Here is a 23,935-nt window from a genome sequence, read left to right on the forward strand (position 1 = left end):
CCAGCTTTGGAAAGTTCCTGGCCATCCGACTCAGTTCATAAAAAGTTCCGCTACCACCCTGCTGCTAAGGCGTCATTGACAAAGACCTCTTTTTATCATTCTTCGCAGGATGGCGATTGAATTTAGACACTCACCTCCGCCCCAGCATTGGCCTAATGGCGGAGCACTTGCTTAGTGTGCAGCTAGGAGGTGCTGCGTTCGACTCTAGAAAAACCGGTAATAGCGAGAAAACCGGCCACAAACTTTTGCAAAAGGCAGAGGCGTTACCCGGCCTAGAGTAAAATGCTTGGCAAAGACGCGCCAGTCTTTCAGAGCATCGCTTCAGATCGAGATTTTTTTTGTTGTAAACTTCTTCGCACGCCTTGTCTGCAATGGGCTCATTTCGGTGCGAATGCAAGCTAAACGAGACGTGTACTCGGCGCTACGCGGAAGTTGCGCACGGCCCACATAGGCGCGAGCGGTCCCAACGGCGCACATCGTAGGAGTGATTGACCCCCAGGACGGAGGCCGATCCTGCGACAGGTCGGCGCGTGCAGCCTCCCCCGAACGAGGAGCGCGCGCAGGTGCCGCCACCCGAGCAGCTGCGCACGTCGGTCACTCGCTTCCCACACGGCCGCAGAGATGCCTCGGGGGCACCTGGCCGCCCGAGCAAAGCCGCCGAGCAGCCGTGGCCGCCGACTTGAGCCAAACCTATCAGTATTTCCAATTTCCCGTGGGTGGCTTTCCAAGTCGGGCCCGAAGGTACGCGCGGAAGAACAATCCAGCGGGTTGGCGGCCATTCCGCTGCCGGCGAAGTCGGTCTCTAGGAGCACGATTCCGGGCCGCCGCCGCCTCATTTTTGGCGGGGGCGCGCCGCTGCGCCCTTTGGGCCCCCGGGGGACGCGGCCGCCGCGTGTCCTTGCGTGCTCGGATATGGCTGCGCGAATTTCCCTAGCGTGGCATTTTTAAGCGGCCTGCTCGGAAATGACCCCGGCGGCCTGCGCGGCGGCGGCCGGCCCCGGGGGCCCCGTTAGGCGGACCGAAGTAACGACCCCTGCGGGCCCCGGTCCGCGCACTGGCCCTACGGCCCCCCCGGGGTCCCGGCGCGGGCTCAATTGGCACCCAGCGTTGGTCGATAGGGGCCCCATGGGCAGGGCGGCGCATCATTTCTTCCTGGGCCAGCAGGCACGCACGATTCCCCGACGCCTTTTAAATCTAATAAACGCCAAAGGAATCTGCGCGTGTCGGATGCACCACTGCCGGGTCGTTTCTCATTACGCGGGGCTCGTTAAAGTCGACGCCGCCGACGGGAAGCGCCGCGGCCGAGGAACGTCTCCCAGCTGAAACAGATCAAACACCGCCCCGCCGGCACAGCACTGGGACCGGGCATTTCCCAAGGATCGCCACCACCGTGCGCCGACGGCGAATAGGCCAGACGCGTCTTGGCTGCAGACTGCCTCCTTCGCCGCGCCTTCCCAGTGATGCGATCTATGCCTTGGCAGAGGCACGAGAGCCCCTCTGGCTGCCTTGGTTTCAAATGTTCAGTTGGGCGCATGACACCGCACCGCCATGCAGCGCCAAGAACGCAACTCTGTAATGCCTTTCCGCACAGGTGAAAAGGGCTGGGGCATTTTGTGATGCGTCCAGTGAGTGCATCGCAGTGGATGCAGCCGCTCTCGAAAGTGCACTTCAAGTATGTGGGTGCCGAGCTTCAGCTCCTAGCAGGGAGATGAGGAAGCGACAAAGTTAATTCATAATTCTTTTCCCACATTGTCAGAGTAGTGTTTTATTATGAAACTGTCACAACAACAATAATAATAAAAGTAGTTATGATCGCGACAACGATGATAATCCCGGTTGGGCCCTCTGCAGGAGAAAGGGCTCGCCTAAAGGCGTCGAATGATTTCTGATTGGCGCTAGCCAAGGCCACGGTATTGCAGCAAATATCATGAGCTCTTCCCTCCGCGTGGCTTTCAGCCGGCAACAATTGCATTTTCCTTCTCTCGGCATCCTATCTGGCATTCTAGCAGACAACTCGTTTTCTGTCCTGCACGTTACAGATTTTGATCCTGGCTATTTCGCCCTTTTATTTCAGCTAAAATACTATCACCTCAGGTTTGCTCTCAAATCCACGCTTATTTCTTTGCACGTTTTAAAGTTATGCCTATCATATGTTTTCTTGTCTCTCTGCGCGTTTTTTTTTTTTGCTTGATGTCCTGACTTTTTGTTAGAAGTCATGTTTCTTTTTTGAGCCCAGAAAGTGTGTACTGGAAAGATACACAAATTATATAGTTTCCTTTTCGCGGATATGCGTAAACTGCTTTTCATACGGGGCAGCCAAAGTTCCGTCTGGATATGCGGCAGCCAAATATACGTCAAGCAATTCTTATTCTTTGTTTCTCATTCTCTAGGGCTGCCGTCACTAGTTGGCAAACATACAAATGTTACCCTTAATAATATTCGGCCTCTGATTACCCATACGGCAAACTGTTCCTTTTCGAAACGGCTCAGAACTCCTTTGGTGATGTCATATTTACTTTAAGGTAAACTGTTCTGCTTTGCGTGTCCACATAGGGCCTCAGTATTCGCTGCAACTTCTCATGATTTGCTTACGAGGATCAGATTGTGGAAACATGAGGTTGCTGAGTTATTCCCCGTTGACCCTTACACCTAACTCTCTGAATGCTTATAATTCTTGCAACATGCAGAGAATAATGAAAAAGATATTATACCCCCGGCCTGGCACCCCTTTTGATTGAATTTTATCACTCCATTGTACAGTCCTTAGTGGTATTTTTTTTTGAAAATTTGCTTATGGTTCTTTGACGACTTAGTGGCAGTGCCTGCATGACCGCTATATTTTTTCGATTGAATCAAGTGCTACAAAGCCCATACAAAAGGGCGCATTGTATTTTGCGGATTTCTTTACATATATACAGGGTGCTTCGCCTAAGACAGCAATTTTTAAAAATAGGCTTTTTGAGTTAAGAGAGAGCTTTATGTAGGCATATAGCATTGTCACCGGTGTAGTGCATCAGAATACAGCTAAAGCATGCTGACTAGCAGGCTGGTTAACTAATAAAGAATAGTTAACTTTTTAACTCTTACTCTTGGGCTCCTTATTTATTGAGAGGCTTGTAGCCCACCGCAAATGATGCCCATATCGATTTTATGAATTTCGAAAATGCATTCTCGATCGCGCCTGTAGCGCAATCAATTTCGGATCGCGAGGCCAGAAAGAGCGCGAGCCACGCCTACGAGCCCAGGCCACATAGTGGGGCAAGTGTCACGTGTTCCTTCGCTCCTTTGATCAAGAGAAATGCTTCCATGACCAAGTTGTGCTTAAAATAACGCTCACTTTTTCTGTGTATGAAGCCGATAAAATGACTACACCACGGGCGATTGGGACCAGTTGGTCGTTGATTAGAACAAGTAAGCCTTCACTTGGGTCACACCTGAGCACTGAAGCCGACGAGAATTCGGCACCTGGCGTCTGTGGGACTCTCACCGGACAATTCGGATTCATATATTGCATGGCCACAGGGTCCATATCATCGTTCACTTTTTGATTTTATCAGATCAGCTCAACTTCTTTCATTTATTTATCATCTTACTCATCTCTCACTTTATAGTCTTTATGCCCTGAGGCAATAAACATCGCTTCAAAAAAAGAAAAAGTCAGTTGAGAAAGAAGACGTGCCAACAACGGCTCAGACACATGGCCAATGTTTACGGCGTCTGAAGAAAAATCTCAACATTAGCTAGTTTTTTTTTTTCAGTCATCATATTGGGAGCCACACCCAACAGTATGGCTCTTTACAGCTTCTGAAAGCATTCTAGAAAGTTCATCAAATAGGGGAGTTATGAAATTCGGTCCTGCAGCAGGTAAAAAAAAAAGGTGTTTCGTGGCCCATGGGTCGCGTGCTCGCCTCGCAATCTGAAGGTCCTTGATTCAATTCCTCGCACCTTCGGAGGAAATATTATTTTTATTTTCTGTACACTTCACTATCGTATCATCTGCTGCTGATGAACGCCGCCAGGTCCCGCTACTGATTAGCCACATAATGATTTCTCATTAAAAGATAATGGCTGTATGGGCACCGAAATATTTTTCGTAAGTCTTGCCAGGCCCTCTGTAATAAGAGAGAGTCCTTACCGCGTACACAAATAGCGTCACATATTTCTCAGCAGGTATAATAGTGCCACGCTCATTAAACGTTGGAACAGTCGAGGACAGACCAGAGATGATTTGGAAATATCAAATGATATTCAATTGCCTTTGAGCGATCATTCTCCACTGTGCAGACGAAACAAGTCGCTTAATGTCGTTCTTGCCTCGCGGAGAAATACGCAACAGTGCCCATTGGACTATGCACTCCATCCATATAATATTCGGTCACGGGCAAGCTGTCCGGAGCAAAGGCCGAAAATAAATAACTCAGTCGAAAAACGCGGGGAGGCAGCCTTGGCAGGGAACACGAAAAGTTCAATTTTCACACGCGAACGACACAATTTACACCATCACGGAGTGACAATTTCAAATGTCAAAACTTTTTCGCACCTCCGGCTTACAACGGCATTATAATAAGCCCTCCCGTTTTTTCTCCGCGACAGGGACGTCTCCACAAGGGTCCCAATCTCCTCGGCCGCGAAAGCCTTCTTCGCATTTCTTTCGCTTCCTTCTGAACTCGGCGCGTTCCTTTTCATGACATATTGAGGCCACGGGTAGGCGGGAAGCGCGCGCGCGCACCGAGCTGCCACGGCGACAGCCAGGAAGGGGACGAGGGGATAAAGGTCGCCTCGTAACGTAGGTCCCTGACGTAAGGGGAGTGCAGCGCATAAATAATAACTGGCCGGAGAATTGAAGGCCAGAAGTGGACGTTCCCTTTCCAAACACTCCTCCGACTGCGCGGAGATGTAAATAATAACCGGGGGATGCACATATTCACCACGACCGGAGCATGCGGCGTTCCTTTCTGCGCCGCTCGGTCATTGTGGGGGATCCCGAGGCACCCTCCGCGTGCTGGACGCGCTTGGCCCCAACCGCGCTCTAGGGACGCTCGCCGCCGGACCCGAGGATGTCCTGTTCAGCCGCTACGGATGTGGTCGCCACGTAAGACACGCGGGCCGGCGCCTCCATTGTGGAGGCGCGGGCCCGCGCTGGGCGAAGAGCACCGAAAAGGGGGGGGGGGGGGGGGGGGAGGGGGGGTACGGCTGTTCATGTTTCGCAACGCACGGGTCCCAAGCCGGTCCCTGCGGCGGCGTAGAGTGCACGCCTTCTTCACGCCGACTGCACCTTGTCCGAAGGCGCGCTCGGACACCGGACCGTGGGCAAGGAGACAGTCGGCACGGAGAAACGAAGTCGGATTCAAGGCGTCTGAATGGCGGGTGCTCACTTTAAGGTCACCGGGTCTCCCCACGCAGAGCGGAAGGCGCAGGTGAAAGTGGGTCCAATGCGAACAAGGAAGAGGGCAGTGGTGTAAAGTGGGGGACTGCAATCTGCCCCGTCATCCCCGCTCCCACAAGAGGGGGAGCGAGGAGAAAGGAGGCCGCTTCCCGAGCGCCGGGCAGCATTCCCCCCTCCCGGCGACGCTGAGCCTTCCCACTTCCTGCGCGCGCTTCTTTCCTGCCCCTTTTGTGTGACCGCAGAGAAGTGTCGGAATTGTTGACAAGGCCGGCGGCGGGCAGAGGAAGCGACACCTCTTGCATCTGCAGTTCCGGTTACACTACGAACACATTTGTAAGTCGCCGATCCCCGGGTCTTGTGTTCATTCGTTCTAGTAAAGAGTAAGGAGAGAGGAGGAAAAAAGAGCAAGCGGGACGTAGCTCCTTTTTGCTTTTTCTCTCGTATGCATCCATACAGCGCCCCGGAAAAGGAATTTTACTTTTCCTTTCTGCCGCGCTTGACTGCCTGCTTGGTGTCTCTCGGCTGCGTTTAATGTAACCTGATACTCTGCACGAATACAATGGACACGTCCTGTTTGAACACAGCGATTGCTGTAAGCCTTCTCGCTCCCTCAGCCAGCCTCTGACATCGGAGTGCACACTCAATGGGGAGATGTCAGATTGCGGCAGAAAGCGAAGGGAGCCATCAATGACCTTCCTCTCCTCGATATAATGGAAAGTGGAACTTCATGAAGGGAAACAAGTAGACATGTATTGTCACGTGCTATTGGCGACAGGCAGGGAGGCTGACGAATAACTCGAAAGCGAAGAGTATATTGGTCGAACTTGGGCTCAACAAAAGAGGAAGGAGAGTTTATTTAATAGCTGTCATTATGATACACCGTATTTCCAGGGTCTTTGTCTCGTTGTTTTTAATTGAAGTGCAATTAATGCTTGTTTTATGCGCCTCACCAGAACTAGCTGATCTACTAAAATTGTCGCTGGAGTTGTCCACAGGCAATAATGTCAAGGAAAGATTTCCTCTTCCTGATTATGGAAATTAACCACCTTGATTCTGGGAAATCTTATAAAGTATCTGAGGAGGATGGTAGTTTGTTGCAAAGTTAACGTGTTGATGTTCATCTCTGATGAGGACCACGTATGGTGTATGAATGGTGTGCGAGGTTTTCATCCATCTCGCATTATTAGGCACGAACTGCAAACAAGCCAGGCGTGACGAGCGAAAGGAGGCAGCATAACATGTATCGTGCGGAGTAACAGAACAGTGACAAGACCATACAGATTAAAGCGGGGAGCGGAGTCACCAGTGCGAGAACAACGCTAACGAAACCAGTAAAAAAAAATCAATACTTTGCGCCATTACTCCCTTCTAACGAAACATCCGCCCCATGCTCAGAATAAAACAACAAAATTGAGTTGTTATGTCAGTGCACGTTAAAGATCCCCAGGTGGTCGAAATTATTCCGGAGCCCTCCACTACGGCACCTCTCTCTTCCTTTCTTCTTTCACTCCCTCCTTTATCCCTTCCCTTACGGCGCGCTTCAGGTGTCCAACGATATATGAGACAGATACTGCGCCATTTCCTTTCCCGCCCAAAAACTAATTATTATTATTATTATTTAAGACAGCCGAAGACAACGTGATGGCCACTGGCGCTATTGGACGGCGTACCGTGAAGGTAAGGGCAAAACATGGCAGTAATCTAAATGACTGAGCTCTGCTTTTTGCGTCGTAGAATGAGAGGCGTCTGCCTTCGAGAGGGCGCGAATTGAGTGGGCTATTATATTTTTTCAGAGTAGTGCTTGGGAACCGGCCCGGCGTCGAGGCTTGCACTGCTTGCGTCAATCTCGCAATTGCATCCTTATCAAGCACACGAGAAGTGCGAGTGGCTACAGGCGAAGCTCAAGATCCAGCCTTTGACAGTTTTGGTCAAGGTATGGACGATTCTCGAGGAAGCTTCTCCGTCATAGGCACATAACCCAAAAGACCTGCGGACAGCCTTCTTGTCAGCATTATTTTCTTGTTGGAAACTGACTTCTGCCGATCGTGTCACACATCATCTCAGTTGACGATGTCTACAAAGATAAAAAAAGCTCCTGGTAAGTGACGCTGAACTATTCCAGCCTCAAGGTCAGCCTTGACGACTTGCCTGCAGCAAGGCCTTCTTAGGTGTTATTTAAATCTTGCTACCATTGCAAACGCTGTCTAGATAGACAAAGCATGTCTACACTCTTCCAAGACTGCCAACGCGGTGTCCAGGACTCAGGAGCAGCTTGTTCAGGCGATAATGATCGACGCAGAACAACAGGTCACCATTTTTCTTCCTCACGAATTCGACAAAATATGCCGGAGGGTCTTGGCTCGTTAAGTGATGTCGCGAGGCACCACATGCACTTGCGTTTTGGTGGTGTGACGCTCTTGTCTATAGGCTCGATACGAACTTCAGCCAGCAGTTCGGATTGATCCGGTATTGGTTGCGACAGCGCGTTTTCAGCTCCGCGCTTGATGGATATTCAGTGTCGATAACACACTTGGCATATTGCTCGAAGGAAGCTGAGCAGCTTGTCTCGCCTAGACCTCGCAGCCCAGGATTAATGTTCAACACGCACTCAATGGCGTCCGTCTTAGTAGTATAGCGAGACGAATCGGCCAAAATGAAGGCATTGCTTGCTTCGGCGATTTCGTCCGAGAATACGACAGTGGCGTCCTTGATAATGTGCTCGCACTTCGAGTTTAAGTTCGTAATCAGAACCTTTTCTAGCCATTTTTAGAGAGATGATTTGATGATGATGATAGATTTTTATGGTGCAAGGGCATCTCTGGCCAAAGAGCGCCACGGCGCAAGATATGTTCTTCTACTCAAGGTGGGGTCGAAGAACCACTTCCCAAGCACTTCACCCTAAATAAGCCGAGCACCAGACCAGGGGTAAGCTTGTACCCATTGTATCGCCGGTGGGTATCCGGGATCAAACTACGCAGCTCCCGCATGCGAGGCGGATGCTCAAACCACTAGGGTACCGCTGCGGTAGGATCGACTTCTCCATACGCAAACTTCCTTGTCGAGAAGTATGTGGAATTCCTTCTATAACTTATTCGGTGTTTACAGATCTACAAGCACTGATTGGTGGTGTAAGTGAAAAGAAACCAGACACCACCTTTAGGAAGCTTCAAGAACTCGTAATGCTCTAAAACTTGTCTGCGATAGGGCCTGCTCCGGTGAGGAGTGGGTAGACTTTGATCAAGTAGATCAATTAGCGCACCATACTCAAGGCAGAAATCTATACCCAGGAATAACACCGCGACAGCTCTTCTTTGCATGGCTGACGCCGCAAGGAGCGTGCATGTGCATCTTCCAGACGGCGTTTTAAAATATGTGGCAGCTGTACGGTCCTGTGACCTGTCTCATGCAGTTCTTAATTTTTCCCAGCTGAGCTGCGCGTCTGCCACTCGTAACGGAATGCCCAGCTTCTCTGTCTTAAGTTGCCAGCCATTATCAGTCGATTGCCATTCCCAATCCGACGGTTGAAGTTCAGGAGAGCAAGCTGCCGGGCTAGTTGGTGATGCATGTTGTAAACTTGGAAGCGCAAAAAACCGGACGACGGACAGAGTAAGGGAGTTAGGGAGTTTGTGTTCCCTTACTCTGTCCGTCGTCCGGTTTTTTGCGCTTCCAAGTTTACGACGGTTGAAGGTCTACTACGACGGTAGTTGGCCTTTGAATGCGAGATGCACAGTATACCCCTATCAACTGCGTCGTACCACGACAGCACCTATCTTTTGCGTTGGTGTCGGCCGTACGTGACCTTGCATTGCTACTTTGAAAATGATAGTTTTGACGCGTCACCGTTCAGAGTCGAGCCTAGCTGCCGGGGGTGTTGTCAATGCCGATCGTGTGCTGAGTCGTCGCTGAGCCATGGAATCTGATTTGCTGCTGGCACATGATCTTCGTATCTTCTACGTGCAGCAACATCACCACCAAAGGTGTTTCCTTTAAAGGTGCACTAAGGAGAAATATGAGCTCGTCTTTTTACCGCGGAAAATCGCTCTTCACGTTCCGGCCATTCTTAGAAACTTCGAATTATTGTCCTGCGCGGACGATTTCCCTAATTTAATTCGGATTAAACGTCCCGGCTCCCGCCTTTCTTTTTTTTTTTTTGAATTGAACGCTGAAGGTAGGAGGAGTCAACCGACGCGAGGAGAGCCTTTCAGCCAGCCCCGTGGCGGCCTGCCGCTCTACCATCGGCGGAGTGATACGTAAATCAGAGTCCACCCGTATCTTTATTTCCATGGGCCTAATTTGCGGCTATGTTGTCTGCAACTGAAACTATTTATTCGCAGAAACCTAAAAAACAACAAAATAAAACGAAATCGAGGCCGCCGCGGGACTGGTTGAAGGGCACTCTACGCGTTGGTTGACTGCTCCTACATTCAGTGTTGAGTTAAAAAAAAAGGCGTTAGCCGGGACGTTTAATCTGATTTAAATTAGGGAAATCGGCCGCACAGGACAATAATTGGAAGTTTCTAGGAATGCTCGGAGCGTGTAGATCGAGTTTACATGGTAAAAATGCGAGTTCAGATTCCTCTTTAGTGCACCCTTAAAGGGCCACAACAGGCTGGCGCAGCATATATAGGGATACGAAATGCGTAGGTACGCTGATGGCGACCTTAAGAAACGTACTGGCATGTATGAGGCACTGAAAAAGTATATTGCAATGGCGCGGGTTCGTTGACCAAGTCGTGAACGCGGTGAGTCGGCGCTAAGTCTACGGACGTATACTTTTTACTGCGATTCATTAATAGCGGCACGTGGCAAATATGCCGGCCTTATCTGTATGAAGCCCCTATGAGTGAAGCCTCTATGAGTGAAACCTCTATGAGTGAAATCTCTATGAGTGAAATCTCTACGAGTGACACCACTACGAGTGAAGCCTCTGTGTGAAGCCTCGGTGTGGCCCACCAGCACCTCCCCAGCGCACCCCCTATAGCTTGAGGGATGCCTACTGTCACAGAAGTATCCACATATTTTAATTTGCTTATTTTATGTGCATATAAAACTCATGCGTCCTCGTTGTCTTAAACATTTTATGTTCATGTAGCCTGTATGTGTTTCTGGACTCGAGTATGTGTCCGTTTTTCCACTTGTGGCAGTTTCTTCTAGTTAGCTTCCCCCGCCCCCTCCCCCGCAGTGCACGAGTGAGGGTGTACGTGCTACTACGGACAAAGTATTGAGCTCCATTTGTGCATTCTTAAACTTTTCTCTCCTGCAAGGGGATACCTAGCAGGACAGAAGTTTGTGGGCCTACGTGTCCCCCTCTTTTTGGCTGCCCAGTGTCCTACCTTTTTCTGTTTCAAGGTCACCCCATCCAGATACAAAGCCTAGGGATCCTTTTATTATCCATTAAATTTTCTACTTCAACATGGCGGCCATGCAGTATCGAAGTGTAGGTATTCACGTGGTCCCTCTTTTGTGTGTGAACTACTTGGTGTGTGCTGTTTGGACGTCGACTCCGTGCGTAAACCGGCGTCCGTGAGTGCATCGTCCGTCAGCGCCCGACGGTTTAAAAAGGGGCTGGACGAACACGAGCTTCAGTCCGCTCCTCGGGGGCTCAGCCGCCGCACCGCGTCCCCGTGACCACCCGCTGCTGCGGAGGAAGGACCGCCGCCTTCGAAGGTCGCTCTGCCTGCGTCGTATTTGTGAATGCACTGGGATGGACTGCCGCCGCGCCCCACGGTCAACTACAAGTTTGCTCCCCTTCTGAACTTTCTTCTTTCTTCTCGACTGTCGCTAATTGGTCTGTTATTTTCGTCTTGATCTCTGTAGAGACATGCCTAATGCAGTGCCTAACTTAATTCAATGTGTTTAATCCGACGCATTTCTCGCTCTCAGTGGTAATTGACTCGCAGTATGCACATTCCACTCTTGTAAAAGCTTTTATATTCTTCTTTTATATTCAATAAACAATATTTCATTGTTGTTGATTGTTAACACGCCTCCGCCTCAATTTGTACAACCCCCCCACTAATGTCATGATTCAGTGATGACTTCCCGTAATCACCGAACGCGTAACGCCTACCCACCTACCGACACTCTCGATACGCCTCCCCACACCTCCCCACACCACCCCCATCCACCTTCACTCTCCAGAAGCGCAACCTACCTCCCCTCTCCACAAGGTCTTTACCCACCAGAAGCCTAGACGGCAGCAAAATGAAAAAAAGAAGTCATTGGCTAAACTAGGCTACGGCTCAGTTAAAAGATTCGGCGAGAGCCTTCATTGGTCGCAAATCTCACGCGAAGGCGACAGCTGCTTAGCTGTGATGATCCCTACACTCGAAATGCTGCACGACCTTCCTAGAAAGCACCTCGTCCGAGATGGCAGTTCAGGGTCCGCCTCCTTCGGCGAAGAAGCTGTGGTCTGTCTGTGTGTGTTCGGCCCTTATCCAAGTGGCCAAGCTGGTAGAGGTGGGTGGGTGTGCAGCACATCCAGCGCCCCTAGCGGATCGCAGCAGATCGGGGCAACTTCCGGGCACCCTCCGCCTGGAGGTGCACCCACCGGAGGGCTTTCAGGAGGAAGCACCTTGCGGCCATGGGAGGAGGCGCACCCTCCGAACACCCTCCGGACACTTGGAAAATTCTACAGACCGCAACTACCCGCAGGCCCAGAGTGGGCTTCGTAAGACGAAATCGAATTCAAAGACGCAGTGGGCAACCCAGCTTCTCACCAGAAGCACCACTCACCAGCCACCTTCCCACTCCATTCCCTTAGGCAGGAGGCCGGCCACCCACCCACGGCACCTTCCAAAAGCGCTACCCAACTCTCGTTCAGAATCGTCAGCCACTATTAACCCTCCTACCTCCACCCTCCACAAGGCATTCACCCACTAGAAGCCCACGCGGCAACAGAACGAAAAAATTAGAGGCGATCAATTGGAGTGATGCGGAGGAAATGGACAGCATTTTTCTTTCACTCGCCAATCTACTCGAATTCTGATTCAGTTGCCTTTCACTCGCCAATCTATTATAATTTTAATGTGACAGCGTTAGAGTTGTTGCCACACCAAAACCGCGCCGATGTACGATACAAAATTCGCTGATTGGTCGAGAGAATTCACGTGACCTAGTGACATCATCACAACCTGTCAACGGGGTTGTGATAAACCTTGTTTCTAGACAACAACCTAGATAGAGTATCGAAATAAAAATTCAGAAAAAATGCGATATATGCAAATGTCGGCACCATCACAGCATAGCGGATACCTGCTACTAGAGGTGGGCATTTGACCTCAAAAATCTCGACCTCATACAAAACTTGCCGACCTCACTCAACCTCAACCTCATCAGTTGAGGTTGAGGTCTCCTTAGACGCCCTCACCTCACTTTTCCTGCGGCCACTGGCGACGTCACTCAACCTCACCTCAACCTCAAATTTTGAGTTTGAGGTGGGCATCTCGACCTCAAAAAAAAAGCGATTAAAAAGTTTTTCAGTTAAAAACAGTTCTGAGAATCCTTTGAGACAGTACAGCCAAAATGATGATGGTACCATTGTGATGACCAGTTATAACAATAGCGACACTAAGGGGTCTGTAATGATTTAATAAGGTATGTACAGACACTACTGATGTGCACGCAATAGGAGAAGCTTATTAACTGGGATGAACCCTTGGCCCTTGGAGAGTTTACGGCTTGCGGACAAGGGTGTCCCTTACGTGGTTACCACCAGTACGTCGGAGAGAACTTTTTTCTTAAGTTTGGTTCATTAACTATTTGTGAGCTTATCAGTGTCAATATTCGGCAACCAGCTTCGCGTATACTTCTTCATATTGGAAGCCTCTCGCTCATTCACGCACGACCCGGCAATTTACAAACACAGACCTTCTACACCATCTACCAGAAAATGGGAAGGGGGGGGGGGGAGTATTCACGATATTCTTCTTAAACTTCACAATAGTTAGCGAATGTAAAGAAACTGGTCGCCGATTTACTTTCCAATGTACATTTCGATTATCCATCTTTATGTAGAAGCGAGCCGCTTCTTTTATTAATGCGAAAGCATATTAGATGGCTGAGTTTCAAGGTCATATCCGCAAATAAGTGCCCGCAAGAAACGGCACCATGTGAAGCCACGAGCCGACGAGTCAAGCGACGAAGATTATGACACCGCATCATTAATTAATCCTAATTAACACACAAACTAACATAACTAATCAATCATAATTGTTGTAATTAGATAACCCTAAGACTAATTAGTATTAATGATGACATTGTGTGCGTGTGGCGCCATATAAGATCACGTGACAACGATGTAATGTCCCATCAAACCTAGTCGCATGACGACGATGTAATGTGACGGCATACCTAGTCACGTGACAATGATCTAATGTCACGTCATACCAGGTCCCCACCCGCCTCCTCCCCCAATTTCAAGGTACATATGGATACCACATTACTACGCATGCGCGCATGACGCATTACAAAGAGTGCCCACAACCAGGTACACATTAATGACATTCGGATTGTTAAGCACGTAAACGCGCCAGTTCTCATGTATGACCTCCTGCAACGACCATGCAACGAAACATGCGTTTGGCCCTCGAGATTTTGCCGATGATGATGATACTGGTGATGATGATTATTGTGTATCTTGACGAGCCCGGGGAAGTCTGATATACCACTACCAAATTAAAAGAAGTTGCCAGAATATTGTAAACGTCGTACATTGCCCAACAACCTCAGAAAATAATTCTGCGGGAAAACAGCAATACGTGCAGCTAATACTTAAGGATTACGATGTTGATGTTCTTGGGAGGTCAAGACCCTTCCTCGATTCCGTCACTTCCCTCCTGGTGGCAACGGTAATGGCTTCGAAATCCTGGGAATTCTCCGATGACTCGGCAGGAACGGGCTAGATTACGTCTTCGAACACTGTGCCGACTATTAAAGTCACACGGGGCAACACGGGACAACTGGCTTGGAGTGGACAGCGTGAACCATTATCTCTGACAAGAGAACCACGGCTCTCCGCCGCTCAAATTTCGCCGCACCGAAATCTTTTCCAAGCCGCACCCCCCCCCCCCCCCCCCCCCCGGGTACAAAAAAATAAAGAAAGCACCGCCTGAATTCCCATACGCCTGAAAAGAATTCTCGATACCATTCCGTCAACCAGTGACAAGCTGCTTTGAGTCAATCATTTGTTTTCATTCAAAACTGAACTAATCAATGGTACGCCAGCATCCTCGACGTTTTTTACCCGCGAGCATCGCGTGAGCATTCTGCGAAGCCCTTTAAAGTGAACGATGGGTCTCTGCAGAATAGTTAAAGGAAAGATAACGGTGTGGGTAGTGCCTGGTCGTCTGCAAGGCAGGCCGCCAACCTGACGGTTACCATATGAGAAAAAAAAAAGAGAATGATTACAAACTTACAAACCAAAATCGCGCTCTAAAAATAGAAGCGAACAACAGTGTGCCTCATTAAACTTCACAATAAAGAGTTTGAAACAGCAACTCAAGAGCACAGTGCCAGCACGTAATCGGTTCTATTCACACATCTTCATTAAAAAAAAGAAAAAGGAATTAGCTTCCAGATAATCATGCATTAATTATACTTTTGTATTTTTTTACCGCCATGACACTGATATACTGGTACGTTCGCCCTGTGCTGCAGTGTTTCGGCACAACATGTGAATTTCCGTGAAGGAACAAGGAACAGGAGGCCAAAGAGGTTATTCGGGAGAATATAAAAGTCATATTATATTATCATCTGATTGCATTAGAGAACGGGAATATACAGGAGTAGTGTGAGATTCGAAAGGGGTAAACACCAATCAATAGTTTCGACGGGCGGTATTATGCAGGTTTTTCTGGCCTTGTGTTTTTAAAATCAAATCAGCAGGTGTCCTTGTTAGGAACCGCTTGAATCACATTCTCTCGCCCTTGTCAAGTGCTCCAGTTTCTGTTAAGTGACCGTGAATTGTACAGCAGGATCCCCTTTACCCGACTGCAAGGCAAGGGCCGTGAGGCCAGCGCCGGCAACGAGCAACACGAAGCACTCTTGTTTTGGGCCATCTGTACTGCGATGAAGTTAATGCGTTCTTGTTGGACTGAACTTATTCGTTTGCGGCATCAGACAAAGCTAGCGAAGGTCAAAGTGAGTTATGTGCTTTGCGCACACCCGGGAGTTTGAGTCCACCGGCAGGCAGCTACGGGTGCAACGCCAGAGGGGCAAAGGGGAGGGAGAGTGGCGTGCCGTGATAGCAGTTGTCCTTCCAGGAAGACCAGAAGGGCGCGCCTTCCTGTAGGCTGGGGCTCTACGGACATTACGGCGCAGCACCGAAAGCTGAGAGCGGATTGCGGCATCCGGATGTCGAAACAGGAAACCGAACAGCAAGCGACATTGTATGAATACTGCGGCGGTGCGCTCCAAATCCGCTTCGGAAGCGGCGCTCGTCGGAACTGCAAAAAGTCTCAACCTCAAAATTTCGACCTCACTGAATGACGGCCTCACTCAAGCTCAAACTCACGCGTGAGGTTGAGGTCTGATTTGCTGCCCTCACTCACGAAATTTCCAGCCGTCGCCCACCTCACCTCAACCTCACCTCACAACGTGAGGTTGAGGTCATTTTGAGGTTGAGGTCGACCTCATGAGGTTGCCCACTTCTGCCTACTACTGGGGCTAGCAGTCCGAATATGGCGGTTGATGGATTGCAAATTGCAAAGAAACGGCCGCGAACACGCAGAAGTTGCAACAAACTACGACTAATGTGAAATGTGATGTTATCCCACTTCAGTCTTCAGATCCCATACTTTTGCTTCTTCTCCGATTCTAATTAAACTTTGATTTTATTCTGATCTGATTCTATTGTTATTCAATTTCTGTTAGTAATCGCTTCTTTTGTTCATTTTTGCGGATTCATTCTTAGTACGGCGTCTCGTTCCTCTCCCGTAGAAGTGAAGAGGGTTATGGTTGGCAGGTGTAGGCTTCACAGAGATCCGACGCCGTATAGTTTTCGCCTTCATAGCCCTCCTAATACTACCGCTTAAGAGCGACGGCAAAACAGAATTCAGAGACGTAGTGCCAAAGCCAGCTGCTCTCCAGAAGCGCCACCCACCAGCCACCTCCACACCCCACCTCCACCCACCCAGTAAAAGCATTCATTAACGTAACCATGAAGGATAAATCCAACTACCGCTGCACCTTTCTCCCATCAGGCATGATCGTACTGTAAATTTTTTTCTTGCATAGTTCGCCGCAATGAAAGCGTACAGAGTGGGCAGAACTGGCCATGTCTGAGGTAGGATATGAGCAGCACTGCCTACGAGGCTGTGTGGCGGGAAAATGCAGAAGGATTGCGGAGGGGAACCCTGCTTACAGAAGCGGGTCTTGACGCGCACACGGTATGTCGGCGGGCCTCAGCACATCATTCAGCTGGGGCATGCGCCTAGGCCTGACGCTGATGTTTCACGTTGATTTGCATGACTATGATGAAATGATTTGAAGGTGAAGGGACATCCACGGCTAAGTTAATTTAAGTTAATCCTAATCCACCGAAAAGTGAATCCGGACCGTTATATTGCGGCGTACATTACTGCAAACGAAAATAAGTTGAGTGTTGCGTCTTAAGCAAGGGCATTCTTTGAAATTGTGACCCATGGAACAAGGAAAAATACGAGCGAATGCTGCCATGCGGATAGCTTGATTCGTGCCTTGCGAAAGCATATATACAATTTTGAGGCTGTTTCTTTTCTGCTGGGAGCTAACGAGTGTCAGCTCATAAAAAGATAAGTGGGGCACTGTAGCCTGTGACCTTGAATTCTTGGCTGTCAAGTCCATAAACGAGGAAAGAAAAACGCCCTTTTCATGCCACAGCGCTCCGCTTGTTTTTCACGGGCTGCGCGCAGATCCACCCTCCAGCGGAGAGTGATCCAACCTTCCTAGATATGCTGTGTAATGTGTTTGATGGTGATAGTCGTCCGTGGCGATCGCGTCATAGGCGTTTTTTGAGCAGGCAGTGCGCGCAGTAAAGCAATTTACTGTGGCTGCGGTCCTTCTAAAGTGGCGAGGGAAGCGCTGTTTGAATAAGGTCTGTCTCTGCGCATAGATATTGCATTCTGTCAGCTGACGTGGTGTGAAGGGCTGCTGAACATCGAGAAAATTGATTTTATTGATGGAACTTTTAATATAGCACTGCTGTGGGTTGTGAGGAAAAATGCGCGTGGCAGCTGTCTGTAACCAACAGCAGCATTGCTTTCAGTTATCGCCCTGAGGTCGTAAGGTACGATATCTCCAAGCAATGAGATTCCTCAAGCAAAAATTGCATCCCGCATTGCCAGCTCGTTAAGTGCTGTTAATACGAAAAGTCCTTTTGTCGAAACGTTGGCAAACGCCCTGAGGCTCCCCTCTCCCTTTTTTAATTTGTGTTGTTTAAAAGGGGATAAAGGTTTTATTTTATTTCTCTTGTTTATATTACCGTAAAGCAGACAAAAGTGGGACAGATGAGGGGACTTAACATTACTTGTTCAAATTTGTTCTTTTTTGTTTGTCGTCATTTTTTCACGCAACGGAAGTGACGGGCAAGCTTCTGTATGAGAGTGTTATGACTCCGCAAGTGAGAAATAAAGGGAATGCGAAACAAGGCACAGGGCTGTGGGTTTACTGCCTTTTGCCACAGACTACAATCGGTTGTGAGCTGCCTTGTATGTAGCCAAAGCGTACTTGTGATAATGCTTAAGAGACGACTTCCCTCACATTTCGCAGCTTTCCTTTCATCAAATGCATGCACACACACGCCTTCCTAGAAAAAACGTATACCAGGAGGGAATCGCATGCACCACCGTTGAGAAACGCAGAACCCTGAGGAGACGCCGAGGTGCGGTCAGCCCTTATATATATATATATATATATATATATATATATATATATATATATATATATATATATATATATATATATATATATATATATATATATATATATATATATATATATATATATATATATATATATATATATATATATATATATTTTCTTGATTTCCTTGCCGCTCTTTAACGGCCGGTACACTAGACCATCCGACATTATACCCTCAAGTACCTGAACCAAACTGTCAGCTTTCCTTAATATCCAGCGTCGTTGCAAGTGCCGCGATCAGCAACCTGAGAAACTCATTCCAGTGGATATAAGTGAAAGAGAGAGAAGAAAATGGGGAGGGACACTACCTCCCCTCTTCGAAATTTAAACACGTGTCTCTGCTCCTCAAAGAAATTCTCGCAAAACATAAAGTGGGCGTGTGGATAACAGATATACGCAGCCGCGAAGCTACGTTTTTTGAAAGACAAAAATGTTCAGTATTCCTCACAGCGCTCAACATGTAGTTTCGATTACCCATGCGCTTTGCGCACAGAAAGGCGTGACGTTTGCTGTGTAGAACTGATATGTTCGACATGTCCGCTGCCAAACAGTATAAAACGCTGATGCGTAACAGACAAACAGCAGTGACAACAGCATGCATGGCTGCCTAGCAACCCCTGATTGTATTCCACGTTGTTTCGGTCAAGCCAACGTGATATACACCGCTTTGCTAAACAATGCGTTTTGCCAGTCCTCGTACCTTCTGCACACATGTCGCCTCGTTGCGGTGGCGCACATGCTCCGGTTTTCCCAGGCGTCGCAGTTGCGCTTTAGAGCGGGCCTGTGGCCCAGTTTAGCTTAATAGGGGCCCGCTTATCCGCCGTTATTTTATGTGCGCGTGCTTTTGTGTGTGTGTGTGCAGGGGAAAAGACTAGAAAATACTGCCTGTCGCGTCTTTATTACAACGATATTAACGTCCAATAGGAGCAGCACCACAGGCCAAGAGTATGTAGGGGGAGAAAGACGCAATTGCAAGTTGCCGTGCCAAACACTGCACTAGTTTCCCTGCGTCGGAACAACAGCGGCAAGACAAGTGCAGAGCCCCTTCAATAAAAGTGTCATGTTTCTCGACTCGGCATGGTATCTATAGGCATCGAAGCAAAACGTTTCGCAGTGTACGAAGTAAGGTCTGAATACGATGGGCTCTATTGAGAGAAAAGAGCAGAAGAAAATTGTGTCGGTTGCGAATTTTTCGAAACTGGGAATAGTTGGGGGGCTATTCTAACCAGTCTGCTCACGCGAATGTTGTTCCGTTAAGAGTGGGCAGGTTTTTATGGCAGTGGCGTGCAGTCGGAGCATCTTCTATATCGTTGCATGTGCTCGAGAGAACAGACTCGACGTATCAGGTATAGCTCCTTAACAGACCCGATGGCAGTCAGCGTTTTACGCCAGAAGAGGAGGCTGGTGCTACACACCATCCCTCTTGATGCTCCTCGCCATTTGTCTGCATTGCACGCCGTCCCCAACCGCGCGCGTTCTGCCTGACAGAAGGACGTCCGCTTTCTCTGCTTTCACTTACCCACTCTTGCGCCCTCTCATCGGTCTGTTGATCACAAGTGAAACGGGCACTTTGGGCCGAGTCGCCCGATGTGCGAATGCGCAAAATAGCACTTTCCGACTCGATCACTCTCGGTTTGGAACGCTTAGTCTGACCTATATATAGCCTTGTTAGAGATGACTGCGCGGTAGTTCGAAACTCTCGACATCGTTGTCTTTGCCAGGTTTAAGTTATGTTTGATGTTATACTTTCAAAGAAACAATTATACCCTCTGAAGCAGCACACGGGGGCCCCATAAGCGGAACATAAAGCAGAATGAACAAAATCGACAAAACAAAATTGACGGTTGCCACAATTTCAATCAGCATTCCAAAGACGAGACTGGCATGAAGTGGACAGGAAATCATTGAACTTACACTGCATTTATTCGGAAAAGTGCACACTTTGTACCCAAAACCCTAACATTCGCACAATCCCCCCCCCCCTCCCCCTCGTGAATCGCTATTCCCTCTGAAACAATGTTATTTCTTTTTTGACGATAAGGCCACGGACGGATAGCTAAACACATCCCACCTTTCTTAATTATGCGGAATAAGCACCAAAAAAATGCAATTGTAAGTTCAGCGCTGTACTGTCCACTTCTCTGTCCCACCTTTTAAACGCTGGTTGAAACCATGGAAGCTATACCAACTCTCCCAGTGTGCTGTTTTACTTCATTTCACGGTTGGTTTCAACTTCCATGAAGGCTGCCATCGGTCGCTGCGCAAACTGCCGCCCGCAGCCGCCGAATGCCACCGCTACAGACAAGACAGACAACTATGGCGTGAACTGCGCTCCAAATGGAGGGAGGCAATCACTCTCATTAACTTCAAAAGAACGTCAGCAATTCTACGCGGTTATTAAAAAAAAACGGTGCTCATTTTGAGCTTCTGCACGTGCATTAATATAGATTTTTGTTGTGAAAGTTGGCAGTTTTCAGTAAAGTAAAGCTAATCAGATAGGGTTAAGGTAGCCCTTCCTGGCTGCAAGCTCACGTCATTTCGCCAAGAATAAAAGCACACGAAATAGTATTAACTTTGAAGATTGCGTAAGCTATGTTTGAGGCAAATGTCAGAGTTTCTGGACGAAATGAAGCTTTGGTATTTTGCACCCTTCGTTGCGTTGCTACACAAGGCCCACAAGGCCAAGAATCTTGTAAGCCGTAAGCAGTAGCGCTTTCCCCACACCCGTACTTTACATTTCGTGCGCGTTTATGATCTCGGCTATAGTTGTTTGGCAGGCATGCACGCGGCTATGAACCGGCGTTAAATGACATCGATTGCGGAATAACACAATGTATACTTACGTTTCAGTGCTCTGGGCTTAGCTTGTTTCCTTCTGGACATGTCCGCGACGAACAGAGTTTTACTGCGCGGCACGGATAAGCACTCGTTTAACGGAGCTTGCTCGGACACTGTTTCATTGATTGGTCCCTGTGTTCAACACTTGTCAATAAAACAACGGTCACGTGGGTGAGAGAATGTCAGGCGCGATGCGTTCAGGTCACGCCGGTACACCGGACACCTGTGGCGTCACCTCGCACTGAACGCCAAAACTAGCACCTTCCGTTTTATATTGTTGCAGGAGCGCACACCTACCACTGCAACTGCCGCCTTGGTTTACGACAGGCCGCTTGACTATCACGCCGCGAGGCCCGTCATGGTAACGCCGCCAAGTCCGTTCACTGCCTGCAACTTGGACCCGTTGTCTTTTGCTTTTCGTGGCTTTCTCTGCCGCCAGTTGCGAGTCCAGAAGAGCAGAGGAAACGGTCAGTCCGGCGTCGTCGGTAAGCAACGGCCGCTCACTAAGCACTGTCCACGGCACGAGACCGCGTGCGACCGGCACCCGTAGAGTCAGTGACGAATACGCACGGGAGTTGATGGGGGCAGGAGCGCCGGCTGAGGCGCGCGCCTCTTCGCAGTGCAAGGCTGCGCACGGAACTTGACGACGGAGTCCGCGCCACGAGCCGGCCCAGACTGCGACGAGGTTCGAATGGTCTCTCTTCCCGCGCGCGCACTACGGCGCGCAACTAACAATCGGTTGTCAGTGGGCCGTGAGTAATCGATGACGATAGCTGCCGGGCGAACACGACAGGAGGTTGCAGGGCTAACACGGCGTGGACGCAACACGGCAGTCTGGCAACAAGGGGCCGGCAGCAGACGACGCGGCACTCGGCCACCGGAGCAGCGAACGAGGACTCGCCGTCTGAGTTTCCTCGCGCCGGCAGCAGACGACGGAGGCCGCGGCTGCTGAGGGGAAGCCGACCCGAGGGGCGCCCGGGGAAGGGGAAGGGCTGCGCAGGAAACGCACGGGCGCCGCTCGTATTTCCGGTCATGCGCAGTGTTGGGGCCGACCTCCGCGACAGGCAGCGCACGTCGGACTCACCTCAGTGGCCGCATCATACCTGAGCGCCCTCCGCTCATCCGATTTCCCTAGGATGTCCAGCTGCTCCTCCGCGGCGCAGCGCTGGAGGAGAGCAAAAGCGGACAAGTTGGAAAGGATTCGCGCAGTTGATTATTTGGTCTTTATTGTATAAGACAAGGGTGCAGTCGGTATAAGAAGGAGCTTGAAGGTCCCCTGGGCCTTTGTCAAGCTGTGTGCACAGCTTTTAGCGCAGGCTGACCAGCCAGATTTTCTGGTCAATAAAATTGCGTTGATTGATTCATTATCAATGTGCTGCTCTTTATCTAGCCGGTTACATGCATCCCTTACGGGACTGAGAGGCGAAATGAGCCTGTACTCGGCTGATTCATGTGCCGAAATAATAAGCTTCACAAATGCGATTCAGCTTTCACTGGACGCAAAATTACGCAGGTTCTTACTGACTTTCAAAAAAGCGAGAAGCTTTGAAACGAAAATATTGTGTGAGCGTGCGTGCGTGGGAGCGTGCGCGCGCGCGTTCGGAACTCTCCGCACTTTAGGCGAAGCTTAACTGAGCACCAGTACTTGAGAAGCATGCCCGAGGCACACGTTTATAATCATCCTGTCCCATCGGATTATGTCCAGGAAGCGGATGCCTAGTGCTTATATCTGACACTTCAGCCCTGGCCGCATTACAGGCCTTGTCACCACTGAAGACTTTCTCATTACCCACCTTTCTTGTTTTTGTAGAAGTGGCTTATCTGTCAAACTATCATCTCCAATAATTAACTTGGAATTCTCTTCATCATTACATGAACGGAACGCTCGAATGAACGAGAGTCATCACACTTGACCCTAAATATTCGTTAGCTTGTTGCATCATTCCTAGTTCATTCTAATAATGCCTTTCCCGAACCTTTATGCGCTCGACGACTTGCTACGCGTCGAAATTTGCGAATGGCTACTATATTGACGCTTTTATTTATTTATTTCTCTTTCACATGAACGACCTTACACCAGCAAAATTTGCTCATGATTGCGCTGCAAGAAGCTCCACTTTTAAAAATAACGGGTAAAGTATCGCGGCGTGTTTATATGGCAGGGCTGACATTAACCAGTAGAAAGAATTCAGTACCCGCTACATTTATTTCGGGCATCTTTTTTTTTTCTTCGGAGTGACCGCGTTCAAATATCAAGCCTTCTGTTGTTTTTTTTTTTGTACGAGTGTTGTTATGGGTGCGCTACCTACATCCGACCGACCGTTAAGCCAGCGCACCTGCGTTCGAAGGCGGAAATGAAGTTGACGTACGAAGGCGTGTCCAGATGTGAACTGTTCTGGACAATTAATTATTGGACAGCGACTCCGTGGAAACAGCGTCAATCGCAGAGCGAGCGACCGTTCCGAGCAGTGGGCAGAAATTCGCGTTCATTCTCCTGACGCTCGCACTGCGCCGGTTTCGCTTTTGCCGCGCGCCGTTTACGTACGGTCGAGCAACCTTAAATTGCAGGCCCGGAGATAATTTCCGCCAGCGCTGTCCAGGCTAAACGCTGACATCATTCCCCGATTGTTTTTTCTCGTGCACCTTACCTGTGGGAGTCGACCTGTTTTTGAAGCGGCAATAGCGAAATGAAACAGCTGAGGCTCGGAGGGATTGTTTTATTGACTGGGCGTCTAAGCAGGCTGTCGCGTGCGCTTTTTTCTGCGGGTAGGCACGTCAGCGTTCTGAAAAGACGTTTTAAAGAACTGCTTT

General features: G+C 49.2%; 1 protein-coding gene across 1 annotated transcript in view; it reads right to left on the reverse strand.

The window, feature by feature from the left end:
• Nucleotides 1-22,116, reverse strand: part of L (zinc finger protein Lobe) — a 170,001-nt gene extending 147,885 nt beyond the window's left edge. Inside the window, exon 1 of the mRNA XM_077646882.1 lies at nucleotides 21,130-22,116. Within this exon, the coding sequence (XP_077503008.1) occupies nucleotides 21,130-21,169 (40 nt within the window). The 5' untranslated portion in view covers nucleotides 21,170-22,116. The remainder of the gene's footprint in view (nucleotides 1-21,129) is intronic.
• Between the last annotated feature and the right edge of the window lie 1,819 nt (nucleotides 22,117-23,935).

The sequence above is a fragment of the Amblyomma americanum genome, chromosome 1, assembly GCF_052857255.1.
Source record: "Amblyomma americanum isolate KBUSLIRL-KWMA chromosome 1, ASM5285725v1, whole genome shotgun sequence".
NCBI lineage: Eukaryota > Metazoa > Arthropoda > Arachnida > Ixodida > Ixodidae > Amblyomma > Amblyomma americanum.